The 21,757-nt window shown below is 38.6% G+C and overlaps 1 protein-coding gene across 1 annotated transcript in view; it reads right to left on the bottom strand.

Annotated features, from left to right (window-relative positions):
* The window catches only part of MCC (MCC regulator of WNT signaling pathway), a 193,135-nt gene that overhangs the window by 61,197 nt on the left and 110,181 nt on the right, over positions 1-21,757 (bottom strand). The window contains exons 3-4 of the mRNA XM_067316540.1: positions 10,920-11,033; positions 2,044-2,186 (exon numbers count right to left, since the gene is read on the bottom strand). Of these exons, the coding sequence (XP_067172641.1) occupies positions 2,044-2,186; positions 10,920-11,033 (257 nt within the window). The remainder of the gene's footprint in view (positions 1-2,043; positions 2,187-10,919; positions 11,034-21,757) is intronic.

Below are 21,757 nucleotides of genomic sequence, written 5' to 3'. Positions count from 1 at the left end.
AGAGCAGCCATGTTCCCAGGACTCTTTCTCGCAGAACTGTTTTGTTCCAGCTCCCTAGTTCACATTCCCAACAGCCAAGGATGGAGTGCCATGAGTCACACCTGTCCCAGCAAAGACAGCAATTACACCATCCTTGTTCTGCGAGATGTTACACCTTCCAAAGAGTGAGGCAAGAACATCCTAAGTAAATTTAGAGAAAGTCCCAGCAGGAAGTATTAATATTAATTCTGTTTAGTTGTATTTTATAAACTGGATAGAATCTCTCCAATTCTACCTCTGTTTGCCATTTTTAGGAAGAATTTTCCTTCTCCATTCCCCAAACACCAAGGTATTGGGCTGTCAAAGAAAACAAGTTATGCCAATCATTAAAGGAAATAAAACCACAAACTTCATACATGTTTTCGTTCTTCCTAACAAAAGCAGAACAAAAATAAGAAGAGGAGGCCGCCCAGCAGTCTGAGCAAATGAGTTCTCATATGACATGACCAAATGGTCGGGCACAAGAGCGGCTTGGCATCTGTTGCAGCAATATTGTTCCAACACCTTCAACGGTCTGCACCCCTCAGCAGCAACTGCACTTTCACGAGAAGCAGCATGCACTTGGTATCAAACTCAGTTTTAACGCTGCATGCCAGAGCTGACTTTTTTATGGATGTGGCAGAACATTCACAGCATCCACCAAATTCCAGTACTTCATAATTGACATATAATTTGGCATTTAGCTTGGCCCAAGGACTCCATCCAAAAAATCTCTTGTGGTTGTTATGTAATATTTTTCTAAATTTCCACAGAGTTTTTCTGCCTTTCCAAAAAATATCAGTGCAGCTCTGATACTTCCCATATTTTGCTCTTCAGCCCACCTTTTCAACCAAAACTTTACCAGAAAGCAAGATGGGTTGGGTAGCCAGTGCCATGCTGAAACAAAAGGTGACTACACAAAATGAATGGAAGGTTTGACTATAGAGTTATCAAGCAAGAACAAACATGGAGGCATAGCGATTTTTTCAGAGAAGTACAATCAATTTAGAACATCTTTACCTGAAAAATACTGCCATGACTATCACCAGTTATAACCAGTAGAGTTTGCAGTATTTATCTTTTTAAATAAGATTAATGCCATGTGATTCTATCACTAGTTTTATATGGTATACATGCATAATGATATTTTCTATTATTCATGGTACACCAGTTTTTTCTTAAAAGCAAGCAGCTAATAAGCAAGAAAAAATTCAAACTTTGCTACATGGGAAGAGCATCATGTAAACTTCACCTACAAAAGTGTCAACTCTAATTGGATATTCTCTGGAAAATTCCTAGGTTCTAGTGGCTTACATGCATCCCCAAAAATTAAGCTTTAAAAAGTTCCTTCCTTCTTCTAGTCTGACTTCCTCTAGGATGAGAATAATGGATAAAAACATGGGAGGAAAAATAAGTATTTTCCTGTAGTCAAATGTAAAGTTTCTTTTAAAACAGTAACAAGTCATGACTTAATGTAATGTCCCAAGCTTTGCTGTTCCAAGTACAGGCAACAATGTGATATCATTTTGTGTTTCATCACAACTGCTGGCACAAGTTCAAAACCTATCAAAATCCATATGATCTGTATTTCCCATCAGAAGTGATTTGGCTTAGGCTGTGTGTAGGTTGCCACAGAAGAAAGTTAAAAACAGAGGTGCAGTTTGGGTGGCTACATCTTTCTTTTTCCACTATTGGTATCGCTTACCCAATCTCCCGGCATGTATATTAAGCTAAAGGAACATCTAGATGGCACAGTACAGTTCTTTACAGGACTCACTAGACTGAGCAGAGTGTATTTCTACCAGGGAGAATACAGGGCTTTTTATCCTTGGGATGACACGGGTACCTTACAGAACACTGGACTGTGCCAAGGACACACGCCCTAACTACGGATAGCTATTTAGTACCAGTCATAACAAGTTTAAATACCTTAAAATTATCATCAACTTATATTTAAAACATACGTCACACGGCATTTTGCACCATTCCTGCATTTAGCCCAGAATTTCCAGGAAGCTACAGTACCTTATTGTTGTTCCTTGCAGTCGATCAATCTTCTTATTTAATTCAGCAATGATACTGTGCAGCTCTGTGATTCGTTCCTCGTAGCGTAGTGTTGTTCGCTCCTGCACGTCTTCGTGCTCTCTCATTAGGTGGGATTGTTCACACTAAAGCAGAGAAGCAAGGGTACAAAGGAACAGGAAGAGTCTTATGAATAACTCCAGAGAGACGATATAAAGCAAAACTGCACACCATTAATGGCTTTCTTACCCATCAAACTGACATTGCCTTAGCAAGAAAAATATCAGGTGCAAAATACTGACTGATACACAAAGGTATAAAACTGGCAAGTTTTTAGGAACTGAAAGACTATGCAATGTAATTTTATTATTATTATTTTAAACATATCAAACAGCTGCCCTTCCTGCCTGAATAAAATCCTCATCTGCAACTCAGAACAGCTATAAATATCTCAGCCTGGAATCTCTGTGAGGTTCATGATGCATCAATAATCTTCAGGGATCTTCCCAACATTGCCTGGATTAGAAAAAGTCCCAAGGCAGAAACTGCATTAGGAAAAACAAAAGTAACCAGACTTTGAGATTGTGACACACCACCAGCTTTCAAAAACAACTTTCCCTGTCCTCATACCCTTCATACAAAATCAGCCCTGTGACACAATTCCTGACCATCACACAGACTGACATCTAAGATTTACTATCTGCTGTCTATATATCATTCCTTATGCCCCTCTCCTTGGTCATCTTTCTTCCTCTGTTATTGCAAAAACAGTTCTACCAGCATAGTCCTCTAGTTCTCACTACCTATGCCCTAGGTTTCAAAACCCACCAAAACAGAAAAACCATGTATATTAGTGTTACAGGCTAACATCATTTCATAAAGTTACAGCAGTCAGACCTGGTACATTGGACACTGTCACAGAAACACAATGTCACTTCCAAACGAGAACAGCCTATTATTAAAGCATAAAAAGTACCTTTGATCACCCATATTTTTCATCTCAGTTGAGTATTTCATGCTAGACTGTAAAATATAGCCACTTCTCTTCCTGTCATTCTGGAGGGAAAAGGCAGGATTGGGCAAATGAATTTAAAGCCAGGTAAAACCCAGAAAACAATTCTTCTTCGCCATTAGGAATATTTATTTTTATTAGCCTTTAAAAATAACATATCATATTTTTCTTACATGTATATTCTTTATACCTCTATAATAAAATACTTATTATTTGCACATTTAAATGACTAGATTGCTGCTTGGCTTCCGTAAGTATCACGAAATCCTCCTTTTTCTTTTCAACAGAATTTTAATTCCAGCTTCTCTGGCATACTCCTGATGCCAGCAGCCACTGTACCACAACCACAGCCACTCGACAGCGCATGTTCATTGGAGTTATGCTTGGTAGTAGACTGGAAAGAACAAGACATCTAACTCTCTGCTTCTGACTCCCTGCAGGCTTCAGCCAAGCTTCCTTGCAACCACACGCTGGTATGTACTGTGCTGTGAATAAAAGAAAACTCACAAACCAACCAACAGCATAAAAACCACATCTGTTAACTGAAGACCTGCAATGTAAGATCCTTAGCAGCATTTCTTAAAACTACAACTCATAATAATATATGAAATCCTCTAACATTGTTGCACCAAAATGTGTTTTTCCAAATTAAATAAACACTCTTTATAGGGGTAATGCCCCCAACCCTTTATGTCATACATATGAAACTTATACCTGTACTAACAGGTATGCCAGAATTTTCATCATTTGCCATTAGATTTTTGGGCCCATTACATTCACAACTTGAGAACATCATCTACATGATTTTTCTTCAATTTGAAATCTATGCTGCACTTCAATAACATTTTTCTTTAATGTTTTTAATGAAATTTATTTTGATACATTTAAGTTCCAGAAATAGACACTTTCAAAGATAGTGGTTCCAGGCATTAGAGCACTCATCCACAGGCTGAAACAAAATAGTACCTCTTTTATATATTTAATTTTTCTATCTTTCCTTATTCATACTTTGTTTCAGGATTATTGTGGAAGGGTCTTTTCTTCCTAACTTCAGGGGAACATGCGGTGACTGTCACACCATGAATGTAACGCACACATCTTGTGATAGGTAACTACCATAAGAATTTACCTCACATACCATAATGAAGATTTGTAGCATAAAGGCGTTAAATTGGTTTTCATTATTTTTGGAAAAGGTGCAGAGGAAAGAGATATCCATCCCTCCCTTTAAAAACAGAGTAAATAACATTGTTTTAAATATAAACACAGGCTTATCATCAGAGAATAACAGAAATCTTAAAACCATTTAATCCACAGTATAGGATCTTTCTCTCCACGCAAGATCAGATCTGGACTGCACTAAATTCTGAAAGATTTCCTCTCTACTATACAGTTCAAGGACACTGTCCCCAAAGCCCATTCTGTGGTGTTCTACGTTCAAAATCGCCAATTTGAGTCAAATGCAATTTCATTGCAATTATTTTCAGACAATAAATAAAAAGCCTGTCACAACAGATTTCATCTTTTTAAGCAGTGCACTGAAGAGCAGAATATTGTTTATCTTGACTGAAGATATATGGACTCTTGCTAATGGACCTCAGCCACATTATCAGACTTACTTTCCCTTTTCTCCAGCCATTTCTCAGTCACCATTTTTCAGAAAAACCGTCATTTAGTAACAGACAGACATTGTGAACAACCAGCAGTCTGGAGATGTAAAGAGAGCAGCTTCACATTTTGTTTTTAAAAGGGCTCTCCGCTTATCTGGGGCAAGACTAACTGGAAAAGGCAGAAAGAAAACCTCTGGGAAAGGCAGGGAGTGAAGCTGAGAAGGACCGTTGTAGGTTGGAGGAGGGTAAAGGGTTACTTCTAGTAAGTTCTGATCAGTTAGGAGAAGTCTCAACTAAAAAAGGCAAAAGTATCCAAACAACGGAAATATAGTTTAGTATGAATCCCAAAATACAGCAATGAAATATTCATCTGGTTATAGAGGTTTGCTCCTTCTTATGCCACATTTATCGCAAGCTTAAAAGAGATAAGAAACATGTGTGTTTTGGTACACATTACTAAAGTGCTTTTTTCCTGATACTCAGTCTCTTCATCATCCTCTTTAATTTCTGCATCTTTTGAGTCTCAGAACAACTATCTGCCACCAATTCCTGTTTCTTTCCAAGGTGTACATACTTAGCTCTTGCAATTAAACCGTGTACATCACACAGTTTTTAAGATAAATACCTCAGAGCCTTTTCCTCATCCTCCTTCCAACCTCATACTTAAATTCCAACAAATACACAGGCACCAATTCACTGGGAAAGCAAATACAGGGAGAATCTACTGAGAGGCTGCAAAAGATGAGCCATTGTTGAGGTTAAGAGAAAAGTTTCCAGCACAGTTTTTAACGGAAGTGACTTTAGGTTGGTTTTGGGGATAGACTAAAAAGGTTATTTAAATTGCTGAATAAATTAACAATGCCTGGGAACACCTTGGTCTGACCTCTTGATGCTGGGAAACAACCACAAGAGCAAAAAGATTGTGAGGGAGAAAGAAGATAAGAGAAAGTATTCCAACCTGAGGATGCTGGCTTGGCACGTGATATTACTGCCTATTAACGTACACAATCCCTAACACAAGAAACACTACTGCTGCAGTCTTCTGTGTTACCTTTACTGTGTTCAGTCAGAGGACAGCAAGGAAGCACCAGCAGCAGTGCTACAGTAACAGACCCCGCGGTGCCTTGGGCCCTGCAGGAGGCACAAACAACTCTGCCATGGCATGCAGGAAGAATTCAAGTCATCACAATGATAAACCTGTCTAACAGGCTCACAGAAGCTAAAAATCTTTGCTCAACACAGTGTTTTAATTTAAGAGGAGTGGCAGATTTTAAAGTGGCAATCAGCTCATCTAACTTTATGTATAAACACACATCCCTCATGCCCAAGCCTCAATCCTGCAAACACACAAGGTCAGAATTCAATTGTTTGATGGTATACTCTGTGTATACTTGATTTGGAAGAAGAATACAAGTAAACAGAACTAATCCATGTGAAGCAAGAGCATCACACAACAGAACTACTAATTTCAATGTTGATCTGAAGACAACGCATTTCTATTTAAAATTACTTAGTTAAATGAGAAATTGAAGTCTTCCAGTGAAGTCTTCTGTTCTTATATGCCTACACAGTGTTAGTTTTATTCTTATAATGAAATTCTTCCACCTGCCTTCAATTCTGACTAATTAAGAGGATGGTAAGGAATTATTATTGCACTGATGGAACTTACTGCCACTGTGACACAGGATTCACTACTCTGTGTCTAGAGTTATTTTTAAATTCCTAAATTACTAGGAATAAAGCAGAAAGAGTGAAGAGAACAGAAGTGCCTTAAGAGAGAGATGTAAGGGTAAGAAAAATGTAGCAGGTGAAGCATCTATTTCTGTTGTATTTGCTGAAACTTCCAGCATGTAGTTAAATCTTGTGTTCTACCATAAAACTTTACAATTCAATGACACAGGATGTTGCAAAAGCCAAGAATATAAATGGATTAGAAAGAAGATTAGATAAATCCATGGAGGATAGGACCATGGGGGACTGTGAAGTATGACGCAGCCTCTGGCTCAGGAAGTTCCTATGCTGTTGAGGGCTGAAAGATGAGGGAGTATGCTGGAGGAGGACAACCTTCTGTGTGTGTGTCTTATGCTTTCCCTTCAGACATCTGCTATTTATCATTATCAGAGCCAGGACACAGGGTCAGACAGAACTAGTAGAAATCACTACTTTTCTCTTCATGACCATAGAAAGATTTTGAAAAAAGACATTAGTTGCGGATGGCCAGTACTTTCCAGCATACTACATTCAAGAGATCAGGTCAGTGCCAAACCGCACCCCAGTACAAACACATAGACAAGCAGGTCTGCTGTCATACTGAAATAATAGAAGGGCATAGGCTAATGCTACAGCAGGGTCTCCACAGACTGTAGCTTTGGACACCAACTCTACCATGGTGCAATAACCAGAAATCCTGGTTTGTGCTGCTTTCAGTGCACTGGTGCCTCACACTCTAGAATAATACATGGTGTTTTATTGACCCATGAAATACACCTTAGATCACAGTAATGACAGTGGGGGGGGGGGGGGGGAAAGACACCCAGCAGCCATAACCATCTTTCCTCTCTGATGAGCCTCACTTGACAATACTTTCATGAAATACCACATGAAAGGATCCAAATATTAAGGATCTCATCACCAAGAGTAACAGGATCTTCTGTTCATCTTGGGCATACACACATTCATTATACATGGCTAGACAAACACAGCCGTATTATAAAATGCTCTTTTGGGTTACTATGTAAAAAGGTTATTTACACACAAAGTCAACAACCTCTGGCTGTCAGGTGGGCAGTCTGGGGATGCATCTATTACTTGTCTTGTGCCCAGGAAATTCACTATTGACTGTTGTGGGAAACAGGACACTGAGCAAGATGAAGCCTTGGCCTCATCTGGTAGGGCTACGGTTATCAGTTTCTATGTTTCCTGTTAGGGCCTTACCATATAAAAGTACCCCCCTTAAATGATATCAGGAAAATAATCTACATTAGCATCAGCAGGAACACAAGCAGGGCAAAAGTAGGGAACACAAGCTTTTATGTGTCCCAATCATAAAAGCAGCTGAAAAACTGGAAAACAGCAAGGTACGGTGCCATAACAGAAATACGTTAGCCCCAGCACAGGGAAGGGGAAGCAGACAAAGGGCTCCTCTTTATAAAGAGCAGCGGAGGGCAGAAGGGGGGCGGCAGGTTGCCACACTAACATGCCTCCACTGCCACGTGCGCTCAGGGCAGCCACCGAGGCCCAGTATCCCCACATGACTCTGTGGCGTAGCAGCAACAAACAGCACAGGTATGACCACATACCTTTGATCTCCTTCTCTCTACTCCACCAAACCAGCAATTACTTCCTTTCACAAAAATTCTAAGCATGAGCTCTCCAGCCATCTTTCTTGACCATTTGCCATCTCCAACTCTTTTACCACAGCTCCCCAGGTTACCTCTGTTCTGCAAATCACTAAACCTTTCTTCCAAGGTGTCTCATATGCCTCACGAAATGACAGGAAAGTTGCTACCACAATGTGGTTTGTTCCAGAGAGAGCTTAACATGTGAACGGAGCGGACACAAGAGCTGCTTTCATAAGTAAAGTCCAGATGCAGAAGAGAGATTTAATACTGATCCACTAGCACCTGAATATGGGTTACACAGAACCTCAAACATCCCTTAATTTGTGCCTTCTGAGCCCCTGATGCACATTAGTGAGGAAGAAATGCATTAGGTAGTAGAGAAAAAATGACATATGATATGATACGCATTTGGATGTACTCTGTGGAGTGGGAGGAAAAGTTCAAAAAATGTTAAATGGAGCATCTACTTGAAAAAGGAAGTGACGCAGTTAGAAAAATAAGAAAATATGAGGTGGTATCACTAGAGTCTGTCTCAGCACTTAAACATAGCCAATATATTGAATGTTTGAGCTGTGCTTGTTTAATGACTTATTCCTTATGATGGACTGTATTTTATTTAAAAACTTCAGTCACACCCAAATGATTTTCTATCCACTTCAGAGCTTTTAAAAAAGAATTTGAAGAGAACTAAAACATTAAAACTTTATAGAAATTGTTCATTAAAACTTTTTTTTTCCCAAAAAAACCCCCGCTGTGACAAAGTTTGTAACCAGCCACAACCCTACCATTACACAACACTTAAGGCATTCCAGTTATCCTTCTCTTTACAGCAATGATGGACTGCCCTAAATAACCACCACAGAATAACTACAAAGCTCAGTCAGTCCAGAAACATCTTAAAGTTTCTCTATTCCCATCAGCCTTCCTCTCCTGCTCCACTCCCACCCTTTGCATCTTCCCTTTTTGGTGTGTCCCCAGAAGTATTTATTTCAGCTTGGAGAAAATGTACGACAAAAGCACGCTAGCTTTCAGATATTCTGAGAAGCCAGATATTCTGGTTTTGTCATATCCATAGTACAGATAGCAGTCATCACTACTCTGGTGTTCACAACCACACAGCACATGACCATGAGAAAACCCTCACTCAGCATTACAAACTCAGCACTGCACGCGTGCATGCTTTGGTAACAAAGAAAACCCATCAGACAAAACCCCAGTCTCATGCAATACCACCAGAGCCTGTGTTCACTGGGACTAAGGGCTGATTAACCAAAAAAACCTCCTAAAGTCACTGCCAACGGGGAATTGCCATCGCATGGGAGCACCTGCAATGCACTCCTTATAGACTGAGGCGCACACACACACATATATATATACATACATACACACACACACACATTTTTACAAATATCTGGAAATACATATTGCACACTAATAAAGATTTGTGGTTAGCACAAGGCCTAGCAGAGTGATAAACAACAAGGTCAGCGTAGCTGTACAAGATGATGTAGATTATTTGGGTGCAGTGGACTCATCTGACTGTTTAACGATTGCCAAATGCTCTCTCCTATCAAACTGTGCCTCGGATAGAGGAGTCTATCTCAGACAACAATATATTTAAAAAAGGATCTCAGGATTATAGCTGACAAATGATTCAATATGAACTCCCAGTGTGACTCTGGGTCATATATCTAAGGAAATAAAGAGTATAACTGTTGCACTGATGAGCTGCAATAAGAATATTACTTATAAGCCTGTGAACCCTAAAGGTAGCCTAAAAAGAAAAAAAAACCAAAACAGTAAATGCAGATGAGGGCCAAAATATGATTGAAGGACTGAAATAAAAGATTTAAAATGTAGGCTCCATAAACATTTGTACATTTGGCTTGAGTACAAGTAACCCCTGTGTTTTTTCTAGGCAATGCCCCAATATATATACTCACAAAGATACAAGCCCCCATCAAGAACATGCCAAATACTAAAAGACTCTAAAGTAATGGGAAAAGTATAATAAAAAACAGTGAATGGAAGCTGAAAAGAAACAATCTAAGTATGTTTTAATGTCTTTAAAAAAATCTAACAATGAAACAGTCACAGTTTCTTGATGCTATCAGATAGGATGCTTTACTGGACAAAATGCTTTGACTGGCTCTCTGCAAGTGTAAATGACTGAAAAACAACAGTCTGTGATTCACTAGATGATCGGACATTCCCTTCTCTTTCTAATCCCAATAAATTCAAGTGTATGTTTTTAATTGTAAAGTACTTACAAAAGGTATTTGCCAGAATGACAGTATCCAAAAACAAAAGTTTCATTTACAGAAGAAATAAAGACAAGGAACAGTTCAGTTTTGAAAAGACTTTTTTTTTTTTTTTCTGAGAAAGAATTATAGTTCAGACCTTATTCTTATTTAACCCTTGGCTTTCCACTGAGAGTGTTTTCCCAACAGATGTGTAGAAAATGGCTTACTGAAAGCTGAACTGAGATCACAAAAACACTTTTCATATACCACCAAAGCACTGCCAATAGACAGTAACTTTTTATTACTGTTAATTTGTGCTGTATTTGAATCTGACCCATGAGCTAAAGACTCTGTGGTCAGTCACCTAAGCCAGTAAGAGTATTCTGCAATTTTTTTCTAAGGTATTTTAAAACATTCTTTATTAAAACAAGTTGTTTATGTTGACTTGAAAACAAAACTAATCTAATTATTTCTTGACTTTTTTTTTTTAATAATGCCATCAGCACACAAAACTTAAAATCACTGCAAGTATTTTTCTTACACAGTCTTAAAATCTTCTTTCACTCATGACTAAGTCATATTTCATCCCCTTGCCAAGTAGCACATTCCTCTCTGAAGAACAAGGACAACAGAAAACCAAGGACCATTTTCAGAATCTGAACCTGCTGCTCACCTGTGCTTTTGCCAACTTCTTTTCCAACAGGTCACGCTCCCTTTCGGTTTGTTGTAGGCGTTTATTAAGCTCCACTATGTCTCCCTTTAATGATGCCAGGGCTGCTAAATGGAGCTAGAAAACAAAAGGGAAAGAATAACCAAATCAATCAACTTCTATACCATATGTAGCAGCAGTATTTGAAAGGAGAGAGAATATTATATAGCAGTTATAGTGTTGGTGGTTTTCTGTAGTGGTTAATAGGAGTTTTCATATAACAAAAGAGTCTAAAAGTAATCCACATACAACTGAATTCTCTGTCTAGACAGCACACATTCTTCTTTCAGAAAACACATTGCAAGGATAAATACAATGAAGTGTAATGAAGCTGGAAATGTGTACATTAGTTCTAACATTAGTTTAATAGGAAGTAGTTTAAGCCTTGTGTTATAAAACCTTAGATTAAATGTTGACTCAGATTTGCATTATAAAAAAAAAAGTATATCACATTTTAATGCCTTCAGACATATAGAGGTTTTCAGTTGGGTGGAGGGAATAACTCCATTCATAAGATTCAGTTTTACTTTACAGCTAATGCATATTCCACTTCAAGCTACTGCTTTACACTTGCCATTTTTCTGAGTCTCATGTCAGCGGGTTTCAATGATTCTAATTTACTGAAGCTGCACATGAAACCCTTGAACTGTTTTTCTTTCTGTTAATAGTTTATTTGGATGAAAGATTCATTCTGTACTTAACAGATAACTTGTGGAAATATATATCAGACCAGGATAACTAGCATAATCTACAATTTTTACTTAAAAAAATCCAACACTCAAAACTCATTCACACTCTCTTGTTCTCCTGAATACCCCATTTGCTGTTACACCGAACGCATGGGTTATAATTCAATATTCCGTAGTGACGGCTACAACTCAAAAGTCCAGGGGGGAAAAAACAGCCAGTAATACAGAAGTCTTTCTTTGTAGTAGTAAAGAAACAATTCCAAGTTATATTGGGTGAGAAAACAAAAATGACCTTTCACACTGGACTGAGTAACAAGGCAAACTTGGCTCTGCTGCCAAGACTCGGGCTGAAACAGAAACCCTATTTCTAGTCTTCCAGCCAGACTACCTCAGTTTTTCACTCAGGTTGACATTTTATTGGGTGGGTCTCTTAAGTTATTTTTTTGTTCCAGTTCCAGTCAATCTGCTAATGAATCCAATTTTTATATCGATACTGGAACACTTTACAATACTGGAAGCCAGCAAAACCATAGGTGTTCTCATGTACCGACATGTGAAAGTGGCTGTAATACAGCAAAGAGACTAGGTTATTTGGCAACAGTTCCTTCATATAGAGTATTCCAATTGTTATAGAAAAGGCCAATTCTGGCTTCAAGACAAAAACAGTAACTGTATAAAGATTTTAGATGTGTTTTCTGCAGCGTTAATACCAGTATAATCAGCTAGGCCAGAGGCTCTGGGCATCCTCATTTGTCAGCTCAGCCTAAAACACTCTTATTAAGTCAGCTGCAAAAAAAAGTCATACGCACAAGCAGAGTTATTCATGTCAGTGTAAATCTGCATGTATGTATTTTTATGTTGCAGTAAGTTTAAGAATCTCAAGGCAGCCTCATTTTTCAAGTAAAAAAGCAATAATTCAGCCCTGCTTCTTTCAAATGTGTGTGCTGAAATTGCTTAATAAACCCAGACATTCCTTGAATCTTGAAGTATTCTTGGCCATTTGAATAATTTTTTCCTACCACAGGAAAATATGCACTAGTTTTACAGTATGGACAAACCAGAACCAGCCTAGTTTTACCAATCCGTTTATACATGTCCCCTCTTCAGGAACACTGGTGAGTTTCTAAGCCACCGTTTCACTTTGTTCCCTCTATGGAGGTGAAGCATTGCAATGAAGCTCGCTAGCTTGTTCATCAGATCTTGCTTCCTTCACCACAGCCTTCAAATAGTAGACCAAAAAATGGCTACAATTCTCGAAATTGAATAAGCCCATGCTACATAGCCAAGTAAGTATCATTCCCTTTCATACATTAAATTAAATGATCACCAGCTGTGGTTTTAATTAAATACCAGACCAATAATGTTCATAGACATGGAGATGTAGCATAGAAGGACACCGTTAATTTAAAAATTTAACTGAAAAACAATTTGTCCTCTGAACAGTGGAACTAATGAGGCCGACTTCCTACGGATTCGTGTCTTTGTCCCCTTCCCACACTACAGTCGCCAGAGCTTGTCTTCATGCCCCCAGCACACCCCAAACTAGGCAAGAAACAGCATGAACCATGTCTAGTTTTGCAGTGACACTGCTGCCTGGCCTGACAACTCCTGCCAAGGAGAGTGTCAAACAGGCGAGTTACACCAGCCTCCCTTTTAATACACGTCTCTCTTCTCCAAGCAACCAAGGGGTTTATTATTAGAAACAAAGTTTGTTAGTTGTTTTACCATCCAAAATGATCCTTTACTTTCATAGCTTTGGCCCAGCTCATTTTCTAAGTGCTATTAAAACAACAGAAAAATGGAAAAGAGGAGTCCAACAGGATAACACAACACATATGACAGGTAACGAAATGGCAGACTAGATAATACAAAGTTTTCACATATAGAGGAGGGCTGTCTGGGATAATCTTCAGTTTCACATGTTTTCCCGGCACACAGAGCAATAAGTAATACACAAGTGGAGCGTCTAGATACTACTGCAATAAAAAATAAGCACAGTTAACACAGCTAGCATAAGTGTATTCTTGGCGGTACCAAGGTCTCCTCCTCTGATTCTTTAAAAAAAGTTGTTACAAAATATTGTTGCATCTTCTGTTATGCTGTGAAAGTTCCCACAGACTGTGCTTCCCTGTGTGTTTGTAAACCACATGGTAGGGTGGGAACTGGGACAGGAATCTTTGGATGTTGCTATAACACGAACAAGCAAACATCTGAGCAAAGAGCTATAGCCAACAAAAAAGTCACTCCAGGGAAAAAAAAAAAATAGAACTCAAATTTAATAATACAAGCTATTAAACGTGAAAAGACTCAATCTAAAAACCTCAACTGGAAGGCAATAAGCAAGTCATTATTACAATTCTGCAGTACTGGAGCGTTACATGATATGAGAACTGAGGGAAGGGAAGAGAACAGAAGTAGCCATATGGCAAACCGCTTTTTTTTCCTCAGCAAACAACGAGAGACAAGGCAGAGTTCCTATCACTAACATACATTCCTATCACACATTTATAGTTCAAGGTGGGCTGCCTCTTAATGGCCTGAGATTATAGAGCAAATTAGAAATGCCGCAGTTTGCAACAGTTAAGTCAGGCACCATGAAGATTTCTGTCTGCACTAGGCGCTGTTCCGAGCCTTCGAGCAGCAGCTCCCAAGGAGCTCTACGCGAGCCCAAGGAAAACAGCTGACTCACAAAGCCTGCATCGTTCATACATTTCATATTGATCTAATACAGCAAGTATTGAATCCTCATGTTCCACCTAAAGAAAAACAGTACATGATGCTAATGCACCCAATCTGTCCAACAGACCAGGCAAGGTCAACACATGCGAAAGTAAGGAATGAAGAGGGCTCAGACAAAACCCCTTACTTGTCCCTCTACCATCATCCAAGGAAATCAGAATTCTTCCAGTAAAGGAATGAGGGGCATGGGATTAATATATCACCTATCTTACATCAGAAGCTATAGTTTCTATGAAATCTACTGCAAGGACCACAGCAGGCTGCTTACTCTAACACATACATACCGCATGCTGTGCCTGACACTATTCTGCCCGTTCACTCACGGAAATCATCATTACCAACTGATGCACAGAATGCAGTCTTTTAAATTGCAAACCACTATAGAGCTAAGTCTTGAAAGATATAAACATTCAAAAAATAAGCACAGTCTTAGGAGAAGCAAACTTCTGACCTCTCTTCCAGCCTCCTTCGCAGCCTTCATGTCTTTGCCTTACTCCTCCCAATTATACCTGCTTCTACGTTATCTCATAAAGTATGGCAAACATGATTTAATGATGTATTGTTTGCACAGTGCTTTAAACACTGCTTTTGGTGCTTCTATGTAAGTACAATTAGAATCAATGTTTGCTGGCAGTCAGGTTTCTCAAGATTTTTAGGGAAAACAAAAATACAGAAGCAGATGGGACAGCATGTGAGCTGAGCGACAAGGAAGCAGGAAGCCGGTAACAGGCCTGTAGTACATATTGTTACAAGTGTTTTGATGCCACGAACAAAGTAAGAGAAAGATCTAAAGGGCGATGAAGGAGGGCACTGAGAAAATGACAGGTTAAGGTAAAAAGCACTGCAAAGCATTACAGTTACTATTATACACAGCATTTTTCCTGCCATTGTGAACTGTCATCCTGACCACTGAATTTAACCCACACTTTTCTCTTCCTCAACCTGGAACCAGCCAAATTAAATCATATAACTAAACCCAGTCTCACTCATGGCGTATTTTTGCTATTTTCAACAGAGCAATTACAAAAGGGACCTATGCACATCCTTTTCTCTGAGAAATTACAGAGCTGATCTTACCTTCTCCATCTCCTTTCCTGCTTCCCCAGCTACAGTACTGCAGCTCAGGAACAGCTGTTCAGAAATGTAACCTCTGATATAACAAGTGAGCCATAAAAGCATCAAAATCATGGCAAGAAGATATTAACCTTTTGTACCAATGCAAAACAGCCAAACACCAAATGACCAGTTTGTTCTACTCATCTGCTCTTCCATTTTGTCTATCACTTGTGTTTTGCCTGGTTTAGTGCAAAAAACTCATAGTAGCGACTTTTTTTGTGTTTCACTACTACCAATTTTAGTGACAGGCAGTATAAGCAAACACACCTGATCAAATGTTCAGAAGCTCACCTCATCTCTGAAAACATAACCTTTTTTTGTTATCAAATGACATTACACTGGATTTGAAAACCCAAGCTGCTTGGCAAAACAACAATAAATGACAATTTAAAAAAAATTGTACTGTATTTTCTGACACCCTTCTTATTCCTCAAGCTGAGACAAAAATGACTAAAACCATAATCACTAGCAAGGAAATAAAAAGGTCAGTAATATAAGTTTATAATGAAAAACACATTTTAAGATGGGGGGGGAACCGTCTGAAGTTTGAATTCAGGAATCTCAGTATTTACGAAGGTGATTGTGTTGTGCATTGCTAATTTCCATTAATGGCAATAGAAAACAATGGCCGGGCTAGCCCAGTAAAAGCTTAGGCATGGCTAGCACTAATCTGCTGAACTGAAAGAAGACCTGTCACTTAGCGTGTGGCATGTATACTTAAGACTTGTGCAATAAAGGTACAAGAGGAAAAACTTAGAAAGAACAAAAATATTAAAAATATTAAAGAAAAAATATTAAAGACAAAAGAAAACCTAGGCAAAGCTTAAATAACTTTCATATGAAACAAGTTAGGATATGCAATTGGTGTTGCAGACATTTGCTGTACATAAAAATTCAAGGGAGTTGTCAAGTTCACATTTTATCAGGACCACAAATAGCTACAGCACTACTTTAAATAAATGTGTTGATTTGCAAGTGACTGATATCAAAATGTACAGCTACTCTCAACCATTTATTTTTCTTTTCAGTCCTGCACTTTTTATGCCTCCTTTTCTTGGCCATGCTCCATGACAGGTGCATTTTTATGGTACAAGTGACAAAATAAACGTAATTGAAGTCCATTTTGGTAAATGGACTGGCAAGGTGGAATGGAAAAAACTTTGAAGAACAACCATCTCCCGGAAGTAGTGACAGGATAGCTTGATATTCCCTAGACAATTTCAGTTGTATCATCTCTAGAGCATAACCCTGAAATACCACAGCCAACTGTCCTTTCAGTAATTACCCAAGGCAAAGTCAAATGACTAAAAAAGCAATACCATTGAATTGCTGGCTGTGTCTACAAACATGCCCTAAAACTGAATGTTTGAAACAATTGTTACGTACTAATATAAAAAGCTATCAATTTTTTAAATGACTCAAGAAGTGGACATTTTGCAACTACTCTGCTAAAGTAAGTAGGTCATATTAGGCATTAGACAGTTATTTCATATGTTTGTGCAGGGTTAAACAAATGATGTGCCAAAACAAGCCAGGATGGAGTCTCCCAAATCCTAGCAAATCAAGGAACAAGTGTTCATACGGCATACTTTGTTTTAATTTGAAAAATCTGCAGCTATGTTCAATCTGTTTGTTATTTAAAAACATTTTTAAATGATTTTTTTTATCTAGAAATTAACATTTCATAGACTTCATATACATATGACTATTTCAAACTATTTCTTAAAAAAAGAAAACTAAACAATATTAACTCCTGCCTTAATCACAGTGACGTGTTTGATAAACATACAGCATTTGCTTTAAAATACACTACAACGTTGTTCAAAAATGTCAAGCAACAGATAATCCAATGCTATCACTGACATTACTGAGAGTAGGATCTGTTTTAGAACAGCATAAAATGACAAAAAGGACATAGTCATGGAAAGTATCTTCCTTTGAAAAATTACTTTGACAATGACACTTGATGAATGGAGCATAGTGCTAATTTGTAATTCATGAGTCTGCCTGAGGGCAAGACTCATGCTTAGGCCCTATCTGAGTACAGGACTTCAGGACTATTTCTATTACAACAGATGCTCATACCTTCATGGGAAAGAAAATTTTAGCCGACGTGAGGAAAAGCCTAAAAACATGACCTGAAAGTAATCAAGACAGAAGTGTCTGAATCTGGAGATAGCATGAAACAACCGTACTTTGCAAAGGTAACTTTTTCCAGATTCTTAACAGCATTACTTGGCCCATGGCAAGGCAGCCCACATGGCCCCCCTGACACCCTCTTGCCAGGCTCTTGCACCGCGTATGAAGGCTCAGCCTTGCTTGTGCCCTCCAGAGAAGGAGGGAGCAAGATAAAAATAATACAGGGGACGGAAATGGGGGTTTGGGGGATCACGCTAGCACAAAATACTGTCTTCACGTCACCTCGGTCTCAACACTTACAGTCTGCAACTGCAGGATAGCCTTTCTGTAATTCAAAATTTAAAAAGTGCTATTCAAACACCATTATGAGATGGGGTGGGCTTGGTATGTCTACACTATTAGCTAAGCAGGATTTGATCAATTTATTTAACATTTAACATGCTCACCCTTCTTACAATTACTGACAGGGAGGGTTCTCAATGCAACTTAAGAAAGACAAATTTCCTCTCTGTTTTTAGCACTTTGGATTGATGGAAAGAGGAAATATCTATTTCTTTCTATCCTTCCCTTCTGCTCAAAGCAGCTGAAGAAAATGAAGGGAGAGAACTGTGAGGTTCAGTGCAGCTCCTTATTCCTAGGAAACCTCAGGATGCCAAAGGCCTTTTCTCTGTTCCTTGCAGTTTGCCAGGACCACCTCTGGGACAGGCATACCACTCAGGAAAGAAAGGAGCAGAAAACGTAACCCTAGGCAGCACTCTGCTTTTAGCATTAAGGTGACCCACATCCTACTGCTGGATGCAGCAACTGTCACAGATGGACTATAAGTTCATGCACGTGGACTTGTTTTTTAACAGTCCCACTGTTTATCCACCACATTAACTTGCTCCTTCACCTCCAGTCTGAGACTGAGGACAATCCAGATCTTTTAAAACAGAGACTACCACTCATGTGAAAGACACTCAAAAAACAGATACTACTTATTATGTTAATAATAACAAAATTTAAGAAGTATTCCATGGAGCTTGTATTTTTTTCAAAACCTCTCAAACAGGAAATTAAGTCCAATTTCCAAAGACAAGACTATGGACTTGCAACAAAGCTGTATTTACAGTGACATAAGGATCTTTGTCTCCAGAATGACCTATATGATCTGCTGTCACTGTAAATTTAGGGAGACAAAATAGGTCATGCCAGGTGAAATCAGTGATCCACCAAATCTAGCACTTTGCTTCTGGCATAAGCCAAAAGCTGATGCTTCAGAAGAAAAAAAGGGAAAAAACAAAACTCCCCCCCTCCCCAAACGAAACAGAAATCCAAAGAGCTAAACCCCCTACAATGTACTTGCCCAAGTATTCAAAATCTGTAGGAAGAAAACATCTTTGATTCTTGATCAGCTCATGCCCGGAAGTGCTTTACCGATTGTCTATACCACAGCTTCCAAAGCCGCAACACTAAAGCAATTCTTCGCAAACAGAACTAAACAATTTTAGAGTCTCCAGATGTGGCAGCACAATCCTCTGGACAAGCATGCATGCACGTTTAAAGAACAATTTACATTCAGTTCAGTTTTTCTTCTTAACTACTCTCATTGTGAACTGCATCTCTGAACAGTTCATATTGCTGCCCCATAGAGCTCAGGCCACCAGCCTGCTGCCCTTCACAGCAATTGTGAGGGCAATTCTCGCCAGCACTACCGGCACCTGCAGTTCAGTCCTCCGCTTACACTTTCTCCAGAGTGACAGAGTTAACCAGTGACCACCCAAGTTAAAAGAAAGCTGTATTTTTTTTAATGCATGTTAGAAAGGTAACATACCATAAGCAATATTCAACTTATATAAGGTTTACCAGGTCTCATTCACTGGCCATACACACTCCTGGCAGTAAATGTCTGACCTGTCAATGCTGCATTCCCAGGTCAGGGTCTCGCTATTCTAGTCAATTCTCGGCACAAGGTACTATCCCCTAGCTCAGTCGTGTCATTTTAGGCAGATCTCGGTTGTTTTGTCTGGCAATCTTTACCAACCAACCAGTTCAAACCTGGATGAGCAATTTCCCCAAGGGGAATTTACTTCTTCAAACTTGTTTAAGGCAAATCCCTAGGTAGGAAAATTACCTGTGTTATAATCTTAGTTCCTGTAGGAAGCTTCTATAATTCCTCTCTAGTCACATACAACAAATCTTTGTAAAAAGTTGTTATACTTGAGTATTCTATGTGTAAACAACATGCAACATATTTCAGCATTTCCAGACTTCCAAAGTCCTGCATCTGTCATTGCCTCCTTTTTCTTATTACCTGGTCAATACCCAGGGAAAAGCTGACTGATTTTACCCAAAGCTTTACAGTTAGATGGCAAATTATGGGAGAGTTCATGTTTCTTCTGTTGAGTTTTACATCTACTGCACTGGATGTTATTAGTAAAACAACAATTTGAACAAATTGGATAGAAAATTATCACTGTTGCACAATACAGCACTGATAAGAGTCTATGATGATTTAGCTTGAGAGATGGGCTTGTTAGAAAGAAGAGGTTCAAAACATGAGTTACTGCAATATTGCTAGAGAAGTTTTCTTGTAAACAAAAAAACCAAAAAGCACTGCTTAGCTGGTTTTTAGTATGTCAGTAACTGGTACTAGTTTTTATATTTACAGAAATAACTATCCTTAATTCTAGACAACAGCATGTTAAATAGTTATGAAAAATATCAAGTACAATTCCTAAATTCTATCCTAACAAAGTTTCTTCCTTCTCAAGATAGACAGTCCATTGGTCTATCCAAGTAAGTTTTTACTCTCTATGGTATAATCCATTTGAAATAAATTTCTCATTGAAGTATTTCACTTAAAATCTCTTTCTCTTTCTTGAAAAATATGAAAAAAATTGCATTAGTGAAAAACAGTAGGTTTTCTGTCAGACCAGAGCAACGAGTTGAAGAACTGAGAAACTGAAAATGCCCTCCAACACCTTGTCTCTGTCTAATTAATACCAGTTATTTGCATGCGCATCTCTGGTGCTAACTATCAGCAAATCTCATGCAAGATTTCTGCATGATGCCCCAGACTCCTTTCCTGCCTCAACTACCTTCAGAAAGAGGCCGAGCACTGTAGCAGTTGTGAACCAGGCTTTTTGAAAGCTGCATCAATGTATTCTTCTTTTTCAGTCTCTGTAATACTCAGACTTTAAGCACTGGAACCTCCCGCGCACAAACAACTGAAAAGGTCAAAAACAAACATTACTAAATGTTTATTATCCATTGCACTAGCATGGACAAGCGCACAGAGACTACAGCTGGCACACTCCAATCTGTTCAGTGAATAGGAATTTACATAAATATTTTTTTTGTATTTCAGTAACACCTGGATGTATTATTCTATTTGGGAGAAATATTTTCTTTCATTGTGCACCGGACTAATAATCTAACATGATATTTTGGTATTTAGTGTCAGGCATAGTGTCTTGTTCAGGTGGCCTAGTATTTCCTCTGCCACTTTTTTTGTGGGCTTCTCCAAATTTAAAAGCAAGTTGCTGTAAAATTTGCAGAGTCTGTACAACATGGCAAAGTCATGCCAGAACTTCTGAGTCAACTACTAACAGTGATTTGTAAAGACAGCATCCGAAGTCATTCAAAGGTACAATTAACCAGTAACTGAAATCAAACCTGAAGCTAATCAAGGGAAGCATCATTCCCAAACCTCATGGGCAGTCATTGCAGACTCATTGCAGTCGAGCTCACAGCTCTGTCTGCACAAGTCAGGGGTGGGAAAAGGTGTCTTGTAAATTCTAGTACAAGGTTTAATCTGTTTCTCATAACTGCTTCTCCAACAATAAGATCCCTTTTTTGTCCTTTTGTATTGTAAATTCAGATGTAGGGATGCGACAGATGAGTTATAGTTCTTCAAGTGAGGATGCTTTTTCTTTTTTTTTTTCCCTTTTTACTGTAAAAATAATCCCTTGTTCATCATGGAAAAGAGGATGAACATTTTTTTAATGTCAAATTTCTGCAAACAGAAAATTTATCTTCTCTATTCCAGACTACCATGTATGTTGTTTAAGGCTAGGCTAGGCATTTTCTATGGCCTCTTCCCTGCAATTTCTCAGAAAAAGAATAGAAGTTAAGATT

This window comes from Apteryx mantelli, chromosome Z, assembly GCF_036417845.1.
Source record: "Apteryx mantelli isolate bAptMan1 chromosome Z, bAptMan1.hap1, whole genome shotgun sequence".
NCBI classification, from domain to species: domain Eukaryota; kingdom Metazoa; phylum Chordata; class Aves; order Apterygiformes; family Apterygidae; genus Apteryx; species Apteryx mantelli.
This window is presented reverse-complemented; position numbering and strand designations above follow the sequence as displayed.